The 19,248-nt window shown below is 39.3% G+C and overlaps 1 protein-coding gene across 1 annotated transcript in view; it reads right to left on the bottom strand.

The window, feature by feature from the left end:
- AHR (aryl hydrocarbon receptor) overlaps positions 1 to 18,793 on the bottom strand; it is a 64,421-nt gene extending 45,628 nt beyond the window's left edge. The window contains exons 1-2 of the mRNA XM_082479636.1: positions 18,622 to 18,793; positions 10,723 to 10,910 (exon numbers count right to left, since the gene is read on the bottom strand). Of these exons, the coding sequence (XP_082335762.1) occupies positions 10,723 to 10,910; positions 18,622 to 18,677 (244 nt within the window). The 5' untranslated portion in view covers positions 18,678 to 18,793. The remainder of the gene's footprint in view (positions 1 to 10,722; positions 10,911 to 18,621) is intronic.
- Between the last annotated feature and the right edge of the window lie 455 nt (positions 18,794 to 19,248).

Genomic DNA, 19,248 nt, shown 5'->3' with positions numbered 1-19,248 from the left:
ATCAGGAATAAACTATTATGTCTTTGTCCGAGAGGGTCAATAGTATCGATAGGCTGTCTGGAAATTTCTGAGATTCTCATACATCAACTTAAACTAGAGCCTGGAGTTGAGAAAAAACAATCCTGAAGAATGACATAGCTGTAATGCAGCAGAACAGCATTACTGTGCAGCACTTCTACAACTGGCTAGTTGTACCTTGTCACCTGATGCCAGAATTTTAGTTCAGGATTTTTTTTTATTTTTTTTTTTTTTTTTTTTTTTTTTTTTTTACACACATAGGGAATATAATTTTTCTTTTGTTTTTATCATTTACTTTAAAACAGAAAAGTAGATCTCAGGAAATATGCAGTTGTTCAAATTTGTCAACTCTCACTTGGGCTTTGAAGCTTAACAACCACATACCAAACCGTATACTGCTTGTGGTTTCAAAACTTAGAGGCAATGAACTCTGGTTCCATAACTATCACAGAGACGACAGTCACCTGCTGAATCACCAAAACCATATCCTGGCACACCCACATTTATTCTGAGGTATTTCCCATTCAATTGCTTGTCTGGGTTCGTCTTCCTTGCTTGTACAGAAAAAAAGTCAGCGAGAGGTACATGCTTGTAACTTACCCTCAGACCTATTAATATGATACTGCTTTAGCCACAAGAAGGGGACAAAAAAAGCTTGCTAATTTTTTTTATTTTTTTTTTTTTTTAGATGAGAGAAGTGATTTACTTCCTTGTGGGATGAAGTCTATGGGGAGTTGAGCCTAGATGCATAGAGGTACCTACCTATCATGTTTTGGGGGTTTTTGAACCTTTGATTCCTAAAACAGAGTTTTCTTCTCCTATAACTTAGTTTTCCCATATGTTAAAACAATTTATTATGCTTTTGATTTGTAGAAAAGACTAATACCAAGTAGAAAATGACAGTTAATACCATAGAGTCCAAAATAACTGGTTAAACTCTTCACTCAAAAAAACAAACTTATCAAAATAACTGTTTTATACATCAACAGTAATTTTTTTATAATAAAGCCTAGGAATTTAAAGTGATTTTTAAATTCCCTTTACTGTTCACAGTTATTTTCTTACCTATCAGTTTCAGTGAGGAACTCATCTCAACCAAACTTGGTCCTGGTACTCAATGATTACCTCAAATCCATTTGGTTTCTTTTTCCCCCTACTGAGACAATACCTTAACTTTGGCTTCACCCAACTGATGGCGCAATCACATAGAATTTTTGACTGGGGAATTTCTCTAGGATTTTAACAAAAAAAAGGAAACAGTCAATTACATTCCATGGATGAAGTGGGACAGTTTAATTATTCTACTAGTAAAATGTGATATTGAGTTTTGCCACTATTACATTAAGAGGGTATGGAGGTAGGTTTGGAAGGTTTCTTTACAAAACTATTCAAGTCCAATCCTTGCTACATAAGGGTATTAATGAATAAGCACTTTCTAACAGAAATATCTTTTCTTTAAACGGAGGAAAAAACCCCATACATTCCACCAAAAGACATTAAGTTGTCTTTTTATGCCAACTCAAAGCTTTTCAGCAATTTAACAGAAGACTTTCTGCAATCACTAAAGCATGGCAAGGGAGTCAAGTGAGCTTTTGGAGGGTTGCTTCCTTTCCAGCCCAAGACTGCCTTTTCTCTACGTGGGAGATGGGACTTATTCCCAGCTTATTTCACTGTCAAGGCCCATGGACACATCCTGCTAAAGCCACATGCATGTCCTCAGTTTGAAAGACGAGTCCTTCCTTGTCCCTTGCAGAAACCTCTAGTCACGCCTGGCACTTCACAGGTTGCCGTTGAGGTCAACGGTTAGACCTCAGTTGTACTACACAGAGGGGAAGATGAATGGATCGCTTGTTACAGAACTGGAGGGATGCTCTGGAGAGACCCTAACTCACCAGCTTAGTGATACAAAACCAGCGACAGCCGACACTGAAGACCTTGTTAAAGTCAAGGGAAACAATATCTACCAGTCTCCCATTGTCCACAAAACCAGGCATCCTTCATAAAAGGTAGGTTTGTCAGGCATGATTTGCCCACAGTATACAGATGAATAAGACTAGTATTCTCACGGGGTAAAAGCTGAGGAAGAACTTCTTCGCTTAACTAAGGCAGTAGCCATTCAGAGAAGTACACCCATGTCACAAGAAACACCGGGGGACTTCGGGTGGCTGATGCTCCTAACACTGCAGGTAAGGAATTGCAAGCATTCCCTCAGAAGGCCCCCAGTCAGCTAAAACAGCTGAGACAAGCAGAGGAAAGGGGGACACTTCAGAAATACACAGGCTGATGCATTCCTAAAAGCTCTTACAGCCACAGGGCTCAAACCCTTTCTGCAGAAGAGCATAAGCCTTGCATTCTACCTTCAAATGGTGATGATGTACATGAAGAGGGGCAACTTTTTTTCCTCCCACATAATTAGGTATAACTCATTAGTATTTATGCCACCAGGAATTCATCTTTGCTTTGTTATCCTTCTGAAGCATCAGCTACAAAACACAAAATTATATATATTAGGCTCCACCTGCCTACAAAGATTCCCATTAAATAGGTCAGGAAAGAAAATTAACAAAAGCTTTCACTATCAAGTGGTGCTGTATGACACCAGATGCATTTCAACATCCTTTAATGTGATCAAATCAACAGCCTGGTCTCTAGTAGGATACTACATATAGCACCATACAGAGCATGACGGTATGAGAGCAAAATTAAGAGCAGTTGTGAGAAGGACAAAAGGAAGAGTCTGGGATTGTTTGTTCTAGATGCATCTCTTATCATTGTCTAATGAAAGTGCCCCAAACAACAAATGGTATAAGCAAGGGGGAGACTGGGGCTACCCTTATCTTTTCCTCCAAACATACGAAACATTTGTGTGTCACACTAATTTGTCAAAAAAGGAAATAGCTTGTCAATAAAGGAAAGACATCATCCTTCAGTTTTTAAGTCTGATATAGACACCAAGAGGTCAAAATGAATTCCCTAAAACTGAATACTTCAGTATGAAAAGCTAGTGTCTCCTGCTGGCCCACAGGAATTGTATCACGGAAGACGTGACAGTGGAGTCTGATGGGGGAGTCAGAATATTTGACCAGTCAGGCCATGGACTTGCTCCAGCAAATTCCTACTTTATGCAATCAGTTAGAATTTGTCTTGAGGGGCCAAGTATGTATGTCTTTCAGCTTATTAGATGTTATATGATGCCACGCATAAAGTGTGCAGTACTGAGCAATTCAAAAGGCACATGGGTTGAATTTCAAGAGGCAATTATTCAGTGGAAAAAAACGAGCATCTCTTTGTTCAATTAAAAACAGAGTTTAGCATGCATCACTGAAGGCGACTAATTCCTATTTGTGTGTCCCCTTTAATGTTCACAGCTGGCAAACAGCAAACCTAGGTTTTCTTAAGGCAGTTTCATATAGCTATTCTGGTTCTTACAGTTTGCTTCATTTAGGTTTCTAGAATAACTATGGTAAGTTTTATCACTAATATAATGCTTTGTTAAAGTCCATCACTGCACGAATGTGCAGGAACACCTGGGAGGCTTTTCCCAGGAAACATTTATCAACACATCAGCTGAATCTCTGAAGAATACTTTTGAAATTACTTATTTCTTTTACCTTTTTCACATTCTCTTATAAAGAAATTACAAATTAATCTGATGCAAAAACCAAGTTCCAGTAACTAGAATTAACTTCTAGCTATCTAGCTAGATTTCCAAAATGATTCACAAAGTAATCATTCTTTAACTAGTCAGTACTCTATCAAAGTATGTATGGAGCAGGAACTGGTTTAAGAGAGCTAAATTTTTTGTTTACTCAGGAAAAATAAACAGCGTTATAACTGGCTAGAACTGTAAACATCTACAGAGCTTAATCATACAAGCAAGTCTTATTTCCTTATCAGAAAACAGATGAAGTCAAACAGGAAAAGCTAGGGCATTTCTCCTATCAACAAGCACACACAAGAGGAAAACTCCTGAGTCACAGAGGCACACACAGCATTAAAAGCTATTCCAGTATTAATAGATTATTTGTACACATTTTTAAAGTGTATTCATACTGAAGTCTTAAATGACCAGGACATATTTTTAAGGTCATAGTCAAGCAAACTATACTTGTACAAATTCAAATGGATGAATCGCGAAGTTCATGGAAGACAGATGTTGAGACCCCGGTGCTACCACTAATTATACTTCTCCACTTAAACTGTCTTTGGAGAAGGGATCAACAGTTACTGTGGTTTGTGTAACAAAAAGCTCCAAATCTCATTATCTTTAGGTGCTACAGTATAGTTATAAAAACATTAAGGATTACAAGATTTGGAAGACAGAGTCAGAGAAGCAGCGGTAATTCCCGAGACCAGGCTTTTTATCTTGTTACTCATTCTGGCTTTGAATATCATAGTAACGCCAACAAAGTCAATCTCCCAAACACTGACATGGTTAGCATAGGACATTACATTTTAGGCTATGATCTTGCAAACAAGAGAATATTGACTGCAACAGGTATCCAGAGCAAAGCCCAGAACAGTATGCATAAAACTAATCTCCCTATTAACAAGGGCTACAGAGAAAAGACAAATGCTCCGCATACTGGGACAGGGTTTTCAAGAAATTTTACAAGAGCTTTGTGGAACATGAGAGGCTGCTACACTGACTTTCCATATGCCTTTGATTAAATAATACACATAGGGCAGAGAAGAAGAGATAACCTTTTATTTCTCCTCCCTGCAAAGGGAGTTGATTAACATTAATCACTGAAATACTAGAGTGCACCAGGAAAAGAAAACCCAAATACATTAACTATCAGTATTTGTACCCAGTTTCTCCTCTTTATCCTACAAATATATTGACATATTAAGCTCTTTGTGATATACACAGAATTTTCAACTTTAGATGTTTGGTCTGGGGTATATTAGACATCAATTATATCAATCTGTAGGGGTACAGGGTTGCCTAGTTGCCTCGTGACACAGCACTCCTAAAAATAAAATGTTTCTGAGCAAGCTAAGAATGAGCATGTAACAATGGAAGCATACACATTTGGAGATTTAAGGTGATGTCACAGCTACATGGCTCTAATCATCATTTTTGAGGATCAGAATTTAGGACTTCAAAGCCTAAATCCCTACTTATGTTCTGTTATGTAAAATACAGGCTAAAATAGCCTGTAGCAGACAGCTACAAATGCTCAGTATGAATCACAGGGGATTGGGGGCAGGGGGGGAAATGTTTAAAGAGGAAAAAAAAAAAAAAAAGATAAGTACAGCAGTGTGGAAGAACAAGCATGGATTAGGAAATAACTTGAATGGTACAACAGTCCAATAGTGAAATAACCATACAATTCCAAGGTTCACATTTTATAATAATTTTGGACTGAGGCCGGGGGGGAAGACAGTACAGAAGGAAATAAGGTTGGTTTATTTGGGTTTTTTCAAATTATTTTTTTCCCTCCAACTCTCAGATAAAATTCAAAGCAGCTCATTTAAAAGTGTGAAAATGAGTTCATATGCATGGCAGAAATACCAAATACAGAAAAGCTAATTAGAGAATGACATAACTTCCAAGGCAGGAAACAAAGCATATTTAAATCTGAATATTATTTTAACAGGATGATATTTCTGCTAGAAGAGTTACCAAGAGATGCAGTGGATTCTCCATTTAACTTCTTCACATCAAAATCAGATGGTGTTCTACAAAAACCACAAACAATCTCTCTCAAACTATAAGGTGTTTTCTACCTTGGGAGTACAAAAACACCTCAAGATGGAATCGTGAATCAAATAAGACTAGTCAAGCCCACCAGAAGCTGCTGGCAACAGTAAATTCCCATATGGCATCAACAAACACTTGAAAGCAGTAAGTGCAGCCTGACTCCACTGCTCTATCCTGGAGGGCTTTAGCTTTTCCTGACATGGGAGTCAGGAGTGTCTATGTATAAAGCAGGAGGAGCAGGGAAAGAGGGTAACACGAAAGGGAAGGCACACTTTCAAAAAATACATGAGGAAAACTGCATTAGACAAACAAGGCAGGTAAATATAGCAACAGTCTGAACCAAAAGCAAGTCAGGCCAGATCTGCGGTATTATCTTGGCCTTAATGGGTTGAGTTTGAATCAGTTGTTTTCGCGCTTCCAGGTTTGTTTCAGACCACCACCTAACACTTGGCAGAACGGCTGTCTATATCCACTAGACTGCAGATATGTTGCAGCCCTTCTCAATGTGACAGAATACATACATTGTCTCCCACTTTGCCTGTCTTTCCCATCTGTACATCTTTTCTGAAGCTATACTCTCCAGGGCAGGAACCACATGCAGTCTGCTCTCTCCAATACACAGTATGATAGAACAGTGGGCATCACAGGAAAAATAAAATCTATTCTTTGATATAATGTATCTGATGACAATGGGTGTGTTGCAAATTTAAGCTATGTTATGCCAAGGAATGTGTGTTAATTATATTACAAAGTAAAATTAGGCAATGCAAACTTACTGGAAAAAATTCTTAATTATTTTGTTATTGCTATGCTTGCCAGAATCACTTGCATCCAACATAAGAAACCAATTCTAAACTAATTTTGAACAGAAACTTTCTTCTGTAATTGCAGAATACTGTCCAATAAGCAAGAGGGAAAAAAATGCATACTTTAAACCACAGGAATTCTTAGTGAAATGGATGAAAGGATAATTAATAAGCAACATGTTAAATTTTGTTTCTAATGTATCGATACACACACATAGCATGGCTACTTCATTTTAGATTCTCCATGCCTCTACTTAATTCTCAGCATACCTTTAAAAAGAAAAACATGCCCCTAACGTTAAAAAAAGCAATCAATCATACGAACTCTTCTTTTATCCCTTTAATCTAACCGCTTCACCAAAACCCCGAGAAGACTCATTATAAATGTTCTTCCTTACAGCAGAAAAGGGCTTAAATGATTATCAGTTCATCATATCAGGACCAAAGCTAGAGGCAAAAGGGCTTTTCCCTTTAGTATGCATGGGGAACACAGGCTACGCCTAAATGATCATCCAGTTGTGCTCCAGATGCTGAACTCGCACTAACCTGCACCCAAACAAAGAGCTGTTGTCCCATACTCCACCTTGTATTTTTCAGCGCTGATTGCACACACGCATGGGCACCTAGCATCAAAAGGGAGTGAAGTAATACCAGGACAACATATTAAGACTTTCTTTACTGACTGTCAGCAGACACCTGCCTGATTTATCCACGGCTCTTAAAAATAAAAAGCTTGCCTTAAGCCACTTTCAGAAAGTATCTTACATGTACAAAATAAACACTCCAGCAGTGATTTAGGCTATCCTGCTTGACTTTGAGGACTGCTAATCCACTTCAGTACAGACAGGTAGCGCCACACAGCTGAGAAGTGACACCACCTTAAATCACTTCTTAGCTTTGACTCATCACACAAGAACTTTGACTTCGTAAAATAAGGTCTCAAGTCTGCTTCTTTAAGCCACTACTGAATTTCCGTCTCGACTACAAGGTCAAATTCGTACATATAGAAGCATGCCAGGGTGTTTGACGTGGGGATACAGAAAGCTTTCTGACACCACGTGGACTTGAGACTAACCTGACCATGCAGAACTAGTGTGTTTAAAAGTTAGGGATACAGAAGGATCACTTAGCAGCACAATAACTTCATAACAAACTACAACTATCAAAAGCAACTGCTTAACAGAATACAATAACCAACAGAAGAAAGTAAGATGGAAGAGGAAAAAAAAACGTATACCTATTTCCTACAACCTGAAATATGGTAAGCATGCAGAAGTCTAACACGTTTCAGTTGACACTATGGAAAAACCTGTCTTTACCTCTGGAGACAATTCTGCACCATCTTAATGACTGGGGGCAAGGGAGACGCATTTTTGTTTATGTGTTTGTTTCTTTTTTTTTTTTTTTTTTTTTACATATATACACTTAGATTTTAACAAAAAAAAAAAGTCTAACTGAGGTACATTTATTCAAATTGATGTAACTTCTTGAGATGTCTTTCACAAAACAGGTTCCCCGCCCCCAGACTTCCGCCTTCAGAAAACAGACATTCACTCTGGATTATTTAAACTTGGAAAAATGCAAGTGTTTTCTTTGAAAAAATATCCATTGTTACAGCAAAAACTTGGGTTTCCTTTCAAGCAAGATCATATGATTACGCGTTTATATTTTACTTTCCGCAGGAATTTACACACCCCCCATTTGCATCCTGTTATTCATTTAGCGTTTCCCTTTACTTCAGCATGCTGCGTTAATAAAGTGGACCTGTTGGCTCAGTCTAGGCACTCAGGGTGACAATCAGTGTCCACTCTTGCATTTGTCAGATTTATTCTATAGGGCTTCCCACATCTATTTAACTACACAAATCATTCCTTCAGAAAAGCAGTTTGTGAGAAGCACTACATAGACAGATCGCAAAACTCTAACCTAGGGGTTTCCAGGGTATTTTTGTTAATTCTGTATTTCGAAGTACTAATTTCTCTTTTGGAGGGTAAGTTTCAACTGAAATAAATTCCATGTTATTTAAGTACATTAAAATAGTATAAAATCTCATTTTCAATACTGGATCTGTCATAGTCATAGATTGGTTACTCTTGTTTATCTGTAATCATTGATGTTAGCCTTTAAACACCTTCAGATAGATACTGATTACTAACCTGATTTGTACTCCTACAGTTCAAAGGCCTGAAAAGAAGTAGCAAAAATCCTTTTTCTGCTAAAAAAGGGTTAAGACAGCTACTACTGAAGCTATTCTACGTAAAGGTATAAATTAAACTTGCTCCATCTTACACTGCTTGAAATGTCTTGCACAAGATAAGCAACATGAAATTATTTATCTTTCCACATTTACCAGGCTTTTTCATTTTATGGAGACTATAGGAAAAATATTCTCCTGTAATGCACCTAGTATATGCACTTGCTTGTTGCATTTCCTATGAGACAAATCAAAATTCTGCTACTTAACTCATTATAACACAATACCCTACATTCTACAGCTGTGGTCCAGTGTGGTTGCATTAGCTACATATGTTTGTAGTACGCTACTGAGTTGAAAACACAGGTTAAGTTGGTTTCAATTCTGGATCCACAGTAGTTAAATTGCAAGCTGAAATGCAAATATAACTTCCCTGCCACTAATGCACACCTGACATCACCAATCTAAATGGCTGAAAGCTGCCTTCATGTTCAAATTAGAAATGAGCAACTGATGTAAATTTTGGTGTGAAGTGATTCTGGCTGCCGCTTTACAGATAAAGCCGTGAATTTTTTTCCTATATAGAAATCATAGTCTTAAATCCCTTTATTCCAGGACCTTCAAGTGCAATTATTTTATTTTTTTTTGGGGGGAGGGGGACACGACACCAAAAATCAAGCATTTTCATTGCATGAGAACTTGAGATTTGCTATTATCAATCCATCCCAAGTAATACAAAAAACTTGTAATCTTGTATTTGTTTCAGAATCCTTTTTTTTTTTTTTTTTAAACAGTTTCATTGAGACTAGAACTTCCTCTTCAATTCATCAAGAGAGCACAGACAAGCCAAATCATTTGTTTTATGGCACTCACCTGAGATAATGTTTCAAAGACTTTGATAAAACAGATGTGCCAAGAGAATTCTTTCATTTCATGGGAGCAAGTATTTTTATTCAGAAAAACACTGCTAGAAATATTTGACCAACTTGAGTAGATTCCATACTAAGAATTGTCCCGAACAAGCACAGAAATCAAGACACTTGCATATATTCTTCAAGCAATAAAGCACAGGATAGAAATGTACAAGCACTACTAAATTGAACCCACTAGACACAGTAGATAAAAATACATGTTCTGTATTCCTGCAGGAAAAACTGCCGAGGACAGAGGTTATTTTCATGTCCAAAAGCAGGACAAGCATTTAAATGCAAGGTCCCTGCTTTATTCCAGCAATGAAAAGGACCAGACTATTTCTGCTTTGAAGCAACTGGCATGAAGCCAGCCATCCCATCTCACCCCGCAGCACAACTCGGGTAGTGAAGGAGAGGGGTAGGACTCCTTGGCCAGCTCTGAGATGGTGTAAGAAGACACGTGCTTCTGGTCTGATTACTATTCCGAGTGCTGCGGTATTACCCTTGCCAGGGCTGGGGCCAGGGAAAACCTGCCCACACAACTGGAGAACCTTAGCTGTCATCTTAATGCCTCATGCCCTGCATTAATCAGGGCTTGAGCACAGGAAAGACTTTGCCTCTATTTCTTTAGAAGTCACCCTTGCAATAAACTATAGCAAGGGGCACTAGCTGTTATTTTGTATCAAAACAAAGTCATTTTTCATGCATCGTTAAGCAAAACATACAGCTGATGGGAACTCGTATGACACGTTTCAAACAGTAATGGTTTTCTGAAATTGAATTTCAGAGGAGAAAGAAAAAGTCTTTGAAAGTCTAAGGAAGAGGACTGCAAGACTCATTAAGGGCAATATTACTTCCAAATGCAAAGCTTTGAAAGACTGGTGATTTAAGTGAAATATAAGTAGTTACATTTGGTTTTCAAGAAACTGGAAAGCTTACTTTATACAGTTCCGTTGTACATACCCACGCAACTGGATGTTCCATTAAAATACAGATAAATTAACAGTTTTAAGTACTTAAACAGCTAAAATCAACACAACTGAATTTTACAAGCAGTCCAAACGCAAATAAATTACCAACTCTTACCATCAAAAAAGCTTTTGGCTCTCAGGTAACTGACGCTAAGCCTAAGTACAGACAGCTTATCCAATTTGGCGATAACATCTTGAGGGAAAGGCAGAAGGCTAGCCAAGCGGTCTAACTCTGCATTCAAGCGGTCCCTGTGTCTCTTGGATGGATTGGACTTGACTCCTTCAGCTGGGGACGGCTTTACTCTGGGAAAAAAAAAACAAAAACAAAAAACAAATAGGATATAAATGTAAGTTTCTTCCCAAAGTGAAGGTAAATATTTGCCAAACAAAGTTACAAGTTGTCTTTTAAACTTTAGCAAGCAAAACATTTTTCCCCAGTGACTTTTGTTTCCCCCATCAGAAAAAAAAAAAAATTATCTAAGATGGTTTAACCCCCCTCCAGCACACACACTATTAAATGAAGCAGTTCGAACTACAATGGCTATTTGAACACCTAATGAACATTTGAAACCTTTGCGATTCAGCATTTTTTAGACAGCTTCCTACGCTTTCACTCCAATGTCACTTGAATTCTTCCAAATGTTTGTATTACAAATAATTCAATAACTTTTAGTAATACTTGTCTACAAAGGCATTTGACAATACAGTTTTTCACTTCAATTGCAATTTTTCACAGGTGTCCTTAATTTTTGTCAGTGTTTGGAACAGGCTACTGCCAATCGAATGTAAAAGTTTTACTAGACACCAAAGCACCCAAAACTGCACAAGAACACAAGAGATACAGCACAGTCAGCAGGTAAAATCTTTGTAGCAAACACTATCGAGCTCATCCTTTAAGTCAGCTCTCAGCTGAAGGCATTTCATTTGAGTACGGCATAATGAAGGCATGCCTTTGTACCTTATGAAATACAATTTAAAAAGCTTTCTGTTATGAATTACATAATGAAGTTTTTGTAAACTTGCTATTTTCCATTCATATCCACCCTGAACTCCAATTCCAGATACTTGGATACTCACACCTTCCCACGTACACTGAAGTCTAGGAACAGGTTTAAACCACTACTCATTTGAATTATAATTAGTCATTACAAGCCAATACTGAAACCAAATAATTTATCTGCACAAGCCATTGTAGATTTTATAATGTTTATTAAACAGTTCTCTAATTAAAGAGTGATTCATTCTCACTTTTCCAGTATTGCAGTTCTACTTGAAACCTGCAGCAGTTATCAGTTTATGCTGCTCTCATAGGAATGTTGGTTCTGCAAGATGTAGCTCTCAAAAATACTGAGCATAAAGACTTTCAGTGGTTAATTTCTTCAGTATGTCATTTAGTCTGCTCCCAAGCTTCATCCTTACACCAATTTTATGATAAGAAATTACAAAAGCTCCAATAGTTATTTTTGCCACTGCTGAAAGTAAACCATACTGAAAAATAATTTTGTTTTGTATTTCCAGTGAAATAAATAGCAATAGAGTGGACATTCCTATTTTTAACTTGTTTTCACTTTATGTTTCAATTACACTTCTTGTTAGTTTAAATTCAAGCCCTTCTTTTCAGAGGCATTGTTTATTCAATTGTCACTTGTCAAAAACCTGCACTTAAGCCTGGCTGCCTGTTCCCTACCACCACAGCTGCCCTTTAAAGGAGGCATGCTCCTTATGTGGAGCCTGGAAACTTGAAGATGCCGTAATACAAAGTTTTGTTAACGCACAGAAGTATAATATCTCAGCAGCAACTACTTACTCCCCAGATGGATAAAGTTAAGCTTGCTGCAGAGTAAAGACTGTCTAGGACACGGTTCTAGTAGAGCTTTATCCTAAAAACATTGGAAAAGCAGGAAAAACAGATGAATCAAGAAACATGAAAATTCTCTTTTGGAAAAAGAAAGAAAACTTATCCATTGCAGTTGATGATGAAAGTAAATATTTGGTTAGATGTGCGCCTCAGTCACAAGCCCTGACTTTGAGACCTGCAGCTCACCATAACCCAAGTGAATTCTAAACTTAAAATAATTTAGTAAAGCTTTCTTCACATCCTCTCATTCTGGCAGAATATTCACTTGTACAAGCCATATGATTAACACAATTTAAATATAACCCTAACAATATAAAGTTCAATAATCACCAAACATTACCAGTAATATTAAAAGCTACTTCATAAATATTTTTTCATGTATTCAACTGCCATAAATGTAGAGACAGAATAATAAATTCAAAACTTTAAGCAGATAACAGTTGTATAACAATCAGTAAACAGCTCACTACTATCACATCAAACAGGTCTGCTTCTGAAAAGTGGAGGTCCCCACGGAAACCATTCAAAACACACAATCTTTTTTAAATAAATCAGCTCTAAATATCAACTTTACTATTTTCACAACCGTCCTGCGCTTTGCTTAGAACTTCTATAAGCAATTCGACAAGTTAGTTGAAACTATATGCAACCGTGCAGTTATCTCGTCAAGTTGTTAGTTAGACCTAACTGGTTTTGCTTTATTTTCTAATGATTTCTCTTTCTTCCAACTAGTTCAAAGCATAAGGATTTTCTAAAGCGGAGCATACAACATTTCTGAATATGAAGTTACTGGTATTTGCAGCGTAAATCTTACCATGCTCTCTTCCTCCAAACCAAACATTGATTTTCCCTATTTTTCCCTTTTGTCACCCTAGTAAAATCCATTTATATAAAAATGGATCCCTTAGTGACAAAAGGAATAAGGGCGGAAATGCCTCGGGTATAAGTAGCAAGCTAAACCATTTTCCATCCACTTATGTAAACCCTTGGTGCTAAGGACAGCCCTAGCTGTGTTGCAGAAAATTATCGTCAAGGAAAATTACATGCTATGTCAAGATTAAATCCATGCATGTGTTTTATTTAAAAGAAAAAAAAAAAAAAAAAAAGACTGAAGGAGGGAATGGGTTTTAAGCTGATCATTCAGTTCTTGATCTTTTACCTTTCACATGAAATTTGAATTCCTTAATCAAAGGCCAGAGGTCTCTCTACACTCAGTGCCTGCAAACCGAGCTACAATCCTTATCATCCAACAGATGCAAGACAAGGAAGCACTCTTAATTCTTGTTTTAACAATTCTAAAGGATTTGCCATCATAACATTAGCTGACTACTATTTGCATGGGTCTGCTGCAGACTACTTAATCAGAAATTTTCACAACACATGCTTACCATGTGCGCTTTCACAAACATTAAGAACACTAAATTATGGAAATGAAAGCGCATAAGTACCTGGGTCTTTATTATTATCAAAAGGCCAAAATAAGTTTCAATATTTACATGCTAATTTGTATATTTTTTTTTAAGGGAAATTGAAGCAGTTCTTTGAGAAAAAGAAAAGAAAGCACAAATTTTTTTCATAATATGAAAACAAAAACTTTGAAAGAAAGGAAAAAAACCAACAACCAAGCACTGAAAAGCATGATTAACAAGACTGAAGCATGAAATGAAGTCAGAAAATAAAAGCACATGCAAGAAGAGCACTAAAGATACAGTGGCATTTTAAAAACCTAATTCTGATTAACAAATCTAACCAGAAGTTCATCAGAACTGTTTTATTGCTTAGGAAAAAAAGGACATATGGGAGAACATACTTGTCACCTAACTAATGGACTTAATCTTTTCAGCTACGTGTATTTTTCATCTTATATTTAATAGTACATGCAATAACTTATACATATGTTATCCTTAATGTATATTATTGAATTCAATGTAGGTCAGGTATAAGAAAAGCATCAGTCACCACTAAACAAATATTACAATAGGTGACATCCTCCAAAATTCTCTATTTACTTTAGCATCTGGAAAAATACATCCAAGCATTTACTCTTTCATTTGCCACATCGAATTAACAGTTACTGAAAATTCAGCTGACGATTCCTTTGGAAGCAAAAGAAACAACACAGGCTATTGATATTGAACTCTGATCAAAATTTCTTGTCAACCTACCATGAAGAAGCAAGAGACCCTTTCCAGCGGCTCCTTCAGCAGGCAATGAAACCAACAAAGATTTGCCACTGAAGGGATAGAGTTATTTTTACTAAAAACCCTCTATCAGCAGTGTGCTACTCATCTGATGCTGGGCAACTGTTTGTCCTCCAGCAGTAAGCAGAATTTTAATGTGCTCAGGTTGCTTTGCTGTATGCAGGACTCCACCAGAGCAACAGAGACAGCCAGAACACCAACCAAGAATGAAAGTTTCACATTCAGTTTTAATATATTTAATTATTGTTTAAGATGACAAGCCAAGGCTATTTGGAAAGAGAAAAAAGTATGTTCCTACCTACTGACCATGTTATCTACATTTGTCTATCCCCATTTGCTGCAGATTCTCTTTCTAAAAAGTATATTTTTTGCAAGAAGCATTGACCAAAAAACAACCCAAAAAACCCCATAAACCTTAATTTTAAGTAGCAGCTTACATGTAACATTTATATCATATGTAGAATAAATTTATTATAACAGCTATATTGCCTCCATTTCAAATAAGAGGTGCAAACTGCTGTCTGTAGCAGACAATGCTTTATGCAAAGGAATCTTCTAGTGATGATTTTTCTTTTCTGATGATCTTCCATTTTGAAAGTTTGTTTGCCTTGAAAGAATACATGAATAGTTTACATTTTTAAATTAAAATATCTCTACACTGCTTTCTGAAATTACTATGTCTACTTATAATTAAGGATCAACCAGTCAAACATTTTTCTCTGGAGTATTTAATATTATAAATACATTTAAGCTAACACAGAACAACACCATATCATAACTTCTTATTTAGTCTGCAAAAGGAACATGCCGTTACACTTTTTGCACCTGCATAGTATCGTGCAAGCATTTACACCTCCTCACCCTGTTCCTTGTCTATAACATTTTATGCAGTTATGTAAAACAATCCCTATCCAAACACCGAAGTAAAGAAAAGCAAGGCAAATCAGAGCTAGTAGAAAAATAAAAAGCTAGGTAGAAAAATATTAAAACTGCAACATGGAGGTACATCTATATGATATCCTTTACCTGACAGAATCTATCTATAGTAAAACCCACTTCCATAGAATTTACATTTTATCATTCCTACTCTAATAGTAGCATATTAATTCAGCAGTTCAATTAATCAGTAGAAAAGACTTTAAAAAAAAAAAAAAAGAAGAAAAAGCAGGGGCCACTCATTGCTCCCCAAATTTCAGTGGGGAGTGAAACACCCCGCAGACGTGCTGCCACCAGGGGGACTCGCAGTGTTCAAACAGCAAACGAGGAGGAAATTTAAAGCCTCCGACGGTTTAAGAGATTGATTTCTGTAGCATATTACGTGCAATTGGAGTACACATAGTTTAGCGGGCTTTTTTTTTTTCTCCTTTGTTTCAGATGACAAGATAACAAGATGAACTGCAGAAACAGTTGCCTATTAAGTTCCCCCATGTTTGCTTTTCTTTTTCAGCCGTGATACTGTATTTCCCTACTGAATCAAAAAAGCACATTTCAACACTCAGCACTGTCGGGCAATAGCCCAAGATTCCCTCTCAAGTTCAGTTCTTTACTTGACACATAATAAAAATAGGGAGTTTCTTACACTAGTTTTGAGTTACCACCATGGTTTTAATGAGTTATTTGCACCTGAAGCAAGAAGTTTCTTCTACTTTCTTTTTCCATGGCAACTATGGCATTATATGAATAGCTTCTTCCATTTCTATAAACTAGCTGCCTATTGTCACAGGTTTGTGGCACATTCCCCCCCCCCCCCCCGAAGAGCTATGAATTCTACTTGGGGAAGGAAATATCAACTTCAAACAGATTAAAATCACAGTACTGTCAAACCATAGGACAAGAAAACACAACACTGGAACTGTTCATAGAGTTTAAAATCTTTATTAACCAGCAGCAAGTACATCTTCCCTCCCTCCCTCCCTCCCCCAAAGAGTTACAAAAGCTTATTGCCTCTCACACTTTTTTTTTTTTGGCCTAAAGGTATGATCTGTAATTAGTTACATGAGAAATCGGAGCCCTCTGACCCACTAGCAATGTTCTGTAAGATTGGTATAACACAAGAAGCAACCAAAGAGCAGAGCCATTATAAGAAGAAAAGAAACACAGAAGCATTACATGTAAGATAGATTTGTCTTGCATAAAAATTTCTAGTAACCCAAGCACGGTGCGTTAATAATCACCTTCCACTTCAATTATGGGTGAGCAAACTACTTTAATATGAATACTTTTATTTTAAGAAGAAACACTTACTTCTCCCTTTGGTCCCAAAGGGCAAAGTCCCTCAATAGATAAATGGTTCCCATTAGTAATACAAAAAGGCTTCAAGTTCAACTAATCAGAGAAGCTCAGCCAACTTACATAAAGAGGAGATACACGGACAAGGATTACTTACTTAGATACTATAGTAACGTAAAAGAGATTTCACATCCTCTAACCAAGACTAACCAGAATTTAATAGTAAGCGAGACATTATGTGCTCTTACCACAAAGGCAGAACACTTCACCCTTTCACAATCAGAACTTAAGATTTGCCTTTAGTGACTAATAGCCTAAAAATACCTCCAGTATATTTTTCTTCACAAAAAAACACGCATTTCATTCTTAAAATCCAGACTTACAGCATGAACTTAATTCAGCACCTCTACATTTTTGTTTGGAAATGACTGGTCAAAAAGCAAACACTGCTGTTTTCATAATGAATGCATCTTCTAGAAAGGGTTTTATTTTTAAAAGGCATTTTTAGACTTTCTGTGTTAATTTGTACGGTGAAAACCCAGCTATGTACATGCATCCATTCTAACAACTCCAACCGTAAAGAAACAAGCACTCAAGCTAATTCCCCTGCCCCAGAGACAGTTGTCTGCTATAAATCTAAAAACATACGATTCACAATAGAATTTCATTAAATATTTGTCATTATCTCCTTTAATGCTTTTGTAGCCTTGGCAGTTATTTTACACCTACAGAAGTACCCCGCAGAAATACACTGGGATTTTTTGAGCTTTGCATCACGGTTAGCTTATTTTTCTTGCAACTCAGTAGTTTAGCTTTGCTACTTGTTATGACCTATAGATTCTTGACTTTCAGTTGAAAGTGCAAGTTAAGCATCTCCTCTAGCCTGAAAAAATCACTCCCATGAGACCAGTCTTTTAACAGAGCATGCAAAGCCTACGAGTCAAACCTACAGCAGGTGCATAATACGAAAATACTCAGGTACTAAAGCTGCTCCCAGAGTTTCAAAATAATAAATTAATAAACAAAAAACCACCATACGGCCACACAATTTTTCCCCCCACTCTTGCGACCGGTCTGCAGCCCTTGGGTTTGTCTGGAGCCGAACAAATAAAAACATATAGTGTAATACCGGAGGGTTAAAGCTGGTTCAGCCCTCCCAGAGAGTCTAAAAATAGCCTTAAACGGTGGGAACCGGCCGAGCCTTCCCTGGCTCCAACCCCGCGCAGACACCTGAGTCGCCGTCCGCCGCGCAGCAGCGCGGAGCGGAGCGGCGGGAGCGCGGCCCCATCGCGCGTGGGGGCCCGCCCAGCACGGGACGGCACGGGACGGCGGGGCACCCACCAGCGGGACCCGCTCCCCGGCGGGGCGAGCGCAGCCGCCGCTCGGGAGCCGTCACCTCAGATGCCTCCCCATCTAGGTCACCCGGCTGCGCCGCGCCGCCGGCACCGCTCCCTCCCTCCCTTCCACCGCCTCGACACTCCTTGCTTGCTTTTTTTTTTTTTTTAATAAAATAAAATAAAATAAAAAGCTAAAAGCAATAAAACCTCTGCCGGCACCCATAGGCACCACCTCTATCCCGGGCGCCCCGGCACCACACCGCGCCGCCAGCGGCCGCCCCCGCCGGGCCTCCACAGCGCGGTGCGCGGCAGGACGGCGAGCCCGCCGGGGAGCCGGTCCCTCCCTCCCCGCCTCCCTCCCCTCCCGCCCGCCCGCCCGGGCCGCTTACATTTTCTGCACAGGTTTCCGCCGCTTGCGACTGGCGTAGGTGACATTGGGGTTCATCCTGCCGCGGTATCCAGCGCCCCGCGCCGCAGGCTCCGCCGGCCGGGGGCCGCCGCCGCCCTCCTGCCCGCCTTCGACCCGGCTGGCGGGAGCGGGCGAGCCCCACCGGCGCCGCAGCCGCCTCGCCTCGCTTCGCTTCGCTTCGCCCGCGGGCCCCGGCCCTGCTGCCTGCGGCCGCCCGCAGCGCGATCGCTCGCTCGCAGCGGCGCCTTCCCCGGCCGGGTGAGGACGGGAGGCGGAGGCGCTACGGGGCGGGGATCCCAGGTGATCGGCGGCGGCTACACCCACTCACCGCCCCCGCAGGGCACAGGTGTGGGGGCGGCCGGGGCTTTCCAATGCCGCTCGCCCCGCGTCTCCCCAACCGAGGCGACGCTGTTTGCTCCGGCCCGTTCCCTCTGCGGCGGCGGGAGGGTGCTGCGCCGCGGCCTCTGCACCCCGGCGCGGCCGCCGTCTGCTGGCCGAGCGCCTGTCAGTGTGCGCGGCGCCGGGCCGGGCCGCGCCGCCCCGCCCCGCCCCGCCCCGCCCGGCCCCGCAACCGCTCCTCCTGCCGCCGCTCCTCCCGTCGCCGCCG

This window comes from Vanellus vanellus, assembly GCF_965231255.1.
Source record: "Vanellus vanellus genome assembly, chromosome: 2".
Lineage (NCBI taxonomy): Eukaryota > Metazoa > Chordata > Aves > Charadriiformes > Charadriidae > Vanellus > Vanellus vanellus.
Note: the sequence above shows the minus strand (reverse complement) of the source record. Positions and strands in the feature narration are given on the sequence as shown.